Source organism: Arachis ipaensis, chromosome B05 (genome assembly GCF_000816755.2).
Source record: "Arachis ipaensis cultivar K30076 chromosome B05, Araip1.1, whole genome shotgun sequence".
Classification (NCBI taxonomy): Eukaryota; Viridiplantae; Streptophyta; class Magnoliopsida; order Fabales; family Fabaceae; genus Arachis; species Arachis ipaensis.
The window spans coordinates 132257970-132262295 of NC_029789.2; the positions used below are offsets into that span (position 1 = coordinate 132257970).

At 37.4% G+C, this 4326-nt stretch overlaps 1 protein-coding gene across 1 annotated transcript in view; it reads right to left on the minus strand.

Annotated features, from left to right (window-relative positions):
• Positions 1 to 2563, minus strand: part of LOC107644220 (translation initiation factor IF-2) — a 10018-nt gene extending 7455 nt beyond the window's left edge. Inside the window, exons 1-2 of the mRNA XM_016348030.2 lie at positions 2149 to 2563; positions 1082 to 2062 (exon numbers count right to left, since the gene is read on the minus strand). Of these exons, the coding sequence (XP_016203516.1) occupies positions 1082 to 2062; positions 2149 to 2316 (1149 nt within the window). The 5' untranslated portion in view covers positions 2317 to 2563. The remainder of the gene's footprint in view (positions 1 to 1081; positions 2063 to 2148) is intronic.

Below are 4326 nucleotides of genomic sequence, written 5' to 3' on the forward strand. Positions count from 1 at the left end.
ATCTTGGTACTAAAACCAGAATGTTTTTAATAACAAAATAGTTGTAAACAATTGACTAAAAGTATAAACACAAAAAACACAAAAAATAGGCAATAAATAAATGACTGGCTTTTACGTTTTCAAAATATTTAACTTTATTTTGAATTAGGATCATGATTATGAGGAAATATCATTCTCTACTTCAATTCCATGCAAGTCCCCCAAAAAGAAAAACAGAATTCAAAACTCATTGAGAATTAATATATCTGATTGACTTGTAGTTCCTTTTGGAATTAGGAAAACAAATGTTTTAGCTTTAATCATTGAGAATTAGGAAATAAGTGCTTATTGTAAAACAAAGTCCGGAACAAATATTTTACTCATCCCTAAAAAACACAAACTTTGCAGCTCATACAGCTGAAGTTTAAAATATAAAATACAGAGAAAAACATATAAATAACCAAAACATTTCAAATCAAAAGATCGAATATAAACCATCTTGGAAAAAAAAAACAATTTTAAATCAACAAAGTTTCATATAGAACTTTTGCGTTCTTTTTAGACTGAAATTATGCATAATTTCATTCCAAATTTCAGACCGCATAATTTCAAAGGAATGAAATTATGCATGTCTTCTAAAAATCATTTACAATTTTCTTTTTTCTAAATAAAGTTCTAATGATAAATAAACGAAATTAAAACAAACAATAGTAAGCTGTACACAATTAATAACAAAATATAACTTGTAACCAAGAAATTTACAAATCTTTATTTTTCTTTTTCTCCAAACTTCACTAGTTAGAAAAACCAGAAAATAAATCATTTTCAATTCCAGGTAAAAATCCCCTCAAAACATCCCCCAAAATTGAAACATAAGACATTTATAAAAGTCAAAGAAGATATTGTACTAAATACTATTTACGCAACCAATCCAGTACAGAATTTAAAGCATAAATATCCTAAAAATCCAAACTTTACTCCAAATATAGCTCATAAATTTAACACAAACACAATGCCTTAACTACTCAAACAATGCAAAAAAACAGAAAAATCACAGAGACTAAAAAGGATTCATGTCAACACAGCAAGAAAAACACATCACCTTCCTCGGGCGGCCAACTGGCCTTCCACGCCCGCGACCACGTCCACGTCCGAAGGTACCGAAGCCGTGACCGCGTCCGCGTCCACGTCCGCGGCCCCTTTCGCGGCCAGTGGCACCGACAGCAACAGGAATTATAGCCCCCGTGACAGCATCACCAAGAATCCTCTTCGGGCGTCCCCTGGCCCTGGGAGACCCAACAGGAACACCACCGGCAGGCACAACCACGGGAGCCGGCGGCAATGCAGTCACAGCGGCGTCTGGATCAGAAACAGCAGCAAACGTAACAGGAGTCGCCACTTGCTGATTCTTGGCCGGTCGGCCCGGACGCCTCTTAGGCCCGCCAGAAGCCGCAGCATCCGCCACAGCAGCAGCAGCTGGACCACCAGCAGGCGAAGCCTTCGGAGGACGACCAGGCTTCCTCTTCGAGTTCTTCGAGCCCGGAGGACGCCCTCTCCGACCCGGCGTAGCAACAGCCAGGCTTGGATTTGGCGTCTCCGCAGCACCTGGTGCAACCTCATTCTTCTTCGGACGACCTGGCCTCTTCTTCAGCTCCGAGCCAGGCTGCACCGCAGGCTCATCTGCAAGCCCTAGCGCGGCCCACACAGGCTCAGCATTCTGCTGCTGCTGAGGGACATTAACATTAACATTCCCAGCCAGCTGTGGCTGAGGCTGTGCCTCAAGCTGGGGGAGCTGTGATTGGGGCTGGGGCTGAATCTGGGCCTTACGAGGGCGGCCCCTGGGCCTGGAGGACCCAGAAGGAGAGGGGTTAGGGTCGGTAGCGTCAGCAGATCTAGGAAGCTTATATGATTTCTTGACCATTTGAAGCATGCCGTTGTTCTTGAGTCGGTTGAGGTGGTGAGTGAGCAAAGTCGAGTGAGTTGGTGGTAACTGCTCCTTGTACACTTGCTCTATGTACTTCGCTATCGCTCTCTTGCTCGAACCCTCTTTCTCCTTCAGCGCTTCGATTGCCGTGTATATCATCTGCAACAACAACAATAACAATATCAAAACCGTTAGAGGACCGGACCCAGGGTTTTGCTTTGAGGAATTAGCGAAATTCAGCTGACCTCGGCGTAGGGAGGGTGGCTGGGAGCAGCGTTCGTTCCGGTGGTGGCCGGCGGCGGAGGAGAGTGGTTGTTCGGCTCCTGGAGGAAGGGCACGGTGGCGGGGATGGTTGGCATGGGGAGGGTGTTGGTGGCCGGACCTGCTGGTGGAGGGATCGAGGATGGGTCCATGGAGAGAGAAAGGGAGGGGTAGATTCGAAAATTGGAGATGGAAGGGGTGGATTTACGGCAGAGAGAGAAAAAAGAAAGAAAAAAATTGTAGAGAGAGAAAGAGAGAGAAAATGAGATTTTTATTACAGAGAGAGAGTGAAGGGTAGGTGGTTTTGTTGTAAAATGGAGTGTGTGTGGGGGTGGAAATTGGGAATTGAGAAATGGAGAAGATGGAGAAGGAGGCTGAAGAAGAAAGTAACAAAAACAAATTAGGGAGCAAAATCAAGGGTTTTTATTTTAAGTTTATTTCGATCTGTGTAATTTGGACGGTTCTGATTTATTGCCGATGATTTATTATTTCCATTGGGAACTCATCCTACCCGTTGATTACTATCCTAAACGCTTATCTCTTTTCCCCCCTCTTTGCTTAGGATTAGATACCTGACGTGGGCCAAATCTGTCGTTTTCCTCATCTCATCTCATCTCATCATATTTTCTCTCTCTTTTTTTATTTTTCTTCCAAATTTCAATTATTTCCCCCATCGATTGCTCTGTTCTCCGGATTTGCAGTCCGGGGTTTGCACTTTCGCCCCTTTCTTTTCAATTTGGCTTCTTCTTCTTCTTCTTCTTTTTCCTTTGTTGTGTCTTTGCATTTTCAACTTTCGGCATTTATGGGTAGACACTTGTTTCTACTTAATTGCTTCCTGCATCTTAATGAGAAGATGAGACTTCAAGCTCTTTTTCCTAGTGTAGCACTAGCATGATTACCTGAATGTTTTTGGCTTTCAATGATTTAAATTTTCATTAAGTGGTTGATCACAGTGATAAATCATAAAATTTGCATTGAGAAAATAAACCGATTTTGGGAAAAATTAGGTAACATATGAATTTAGGAAAATAATAATGTGATTCCCATTTTTATAATGTATTTACTCCAATATTCATTCCGATTTATTTAAGTAGTATTTGTTAAAAATACTAAAAATAATAGTTTTTTTATGTTTCTTCATCTATTTAATATTTAAAAATGTATTAAAAATATAAAACATAAATTTTTAATGTTAGGATTTAAATTAAAAAATTTAAAAATAAATAATTTTTTTAATATTTAAAACTTACCATAAAAAATAAGTTTGACAAATTCGACACTAAAATTATAGACACTGTAAAATTTGCCATATGTATATATAAGGGTAACCTAAATTTTTAAAATAAAACTTTAGATGTTTTGATATAAACTTAGATAATACTATTGTTTAACCAAATCAAAGGTAACCGTCTAAAATTTAGGGAATAGCCATTGTTTAAGAGTTGTTTATGCAGTTGGGGGATGTAAATTTTAAAATGCTTGAATAAAAAAAATGTGATTACTAAGTACTAAGTAGTCATTACTCATTAGTCCAAAGGGGTAACGTGAGACAAGAAACCTGAACCTCACAATCCCTATCACCTGAAATATTGAAACTGTTTGGTTCGCCAAAATAAAAATTATTCAAATTTTGAGATCCCGCCATTTTGAAAAACATAAGAGCGTTCAATATTTGTTCACTAGTAACTAGTAAGACTGTTAGTGTAGTACTACAAATAGAATGGACCACACAAGGTAAACATGTTTTAGCATCTATTTTAGTTTTTGAAATATATTATGAAATTATTAAATTTTGGGTTTTGGTAAATTACAAAAAATACATTAGAATAATTTTGTCGTGGCGTTAATGACAATTATTATCTTTATTTCAAAAATACAGAAGTATATAGGAATAAGTTATATTTAATCAGGATTTTTTTAATTATAAATTAAAAAAATTACTATTCTTAAAAAAAAATACAACTTATTAATATGTACTCTTATGTACTCTAAAGACTATGATAATGGTTGTCATTGTTAATTTGTTAACTATTTTTTCTTCACCCAATCTAATATTTATGAAAAAGAATATTGAAATTTGTCGAAGATAAGGCGAATTCTATTAAAACATAGAAATTTGACGGAGTTGCAGCGAATTTGCCTTAAATATCAAAAAAATAAAA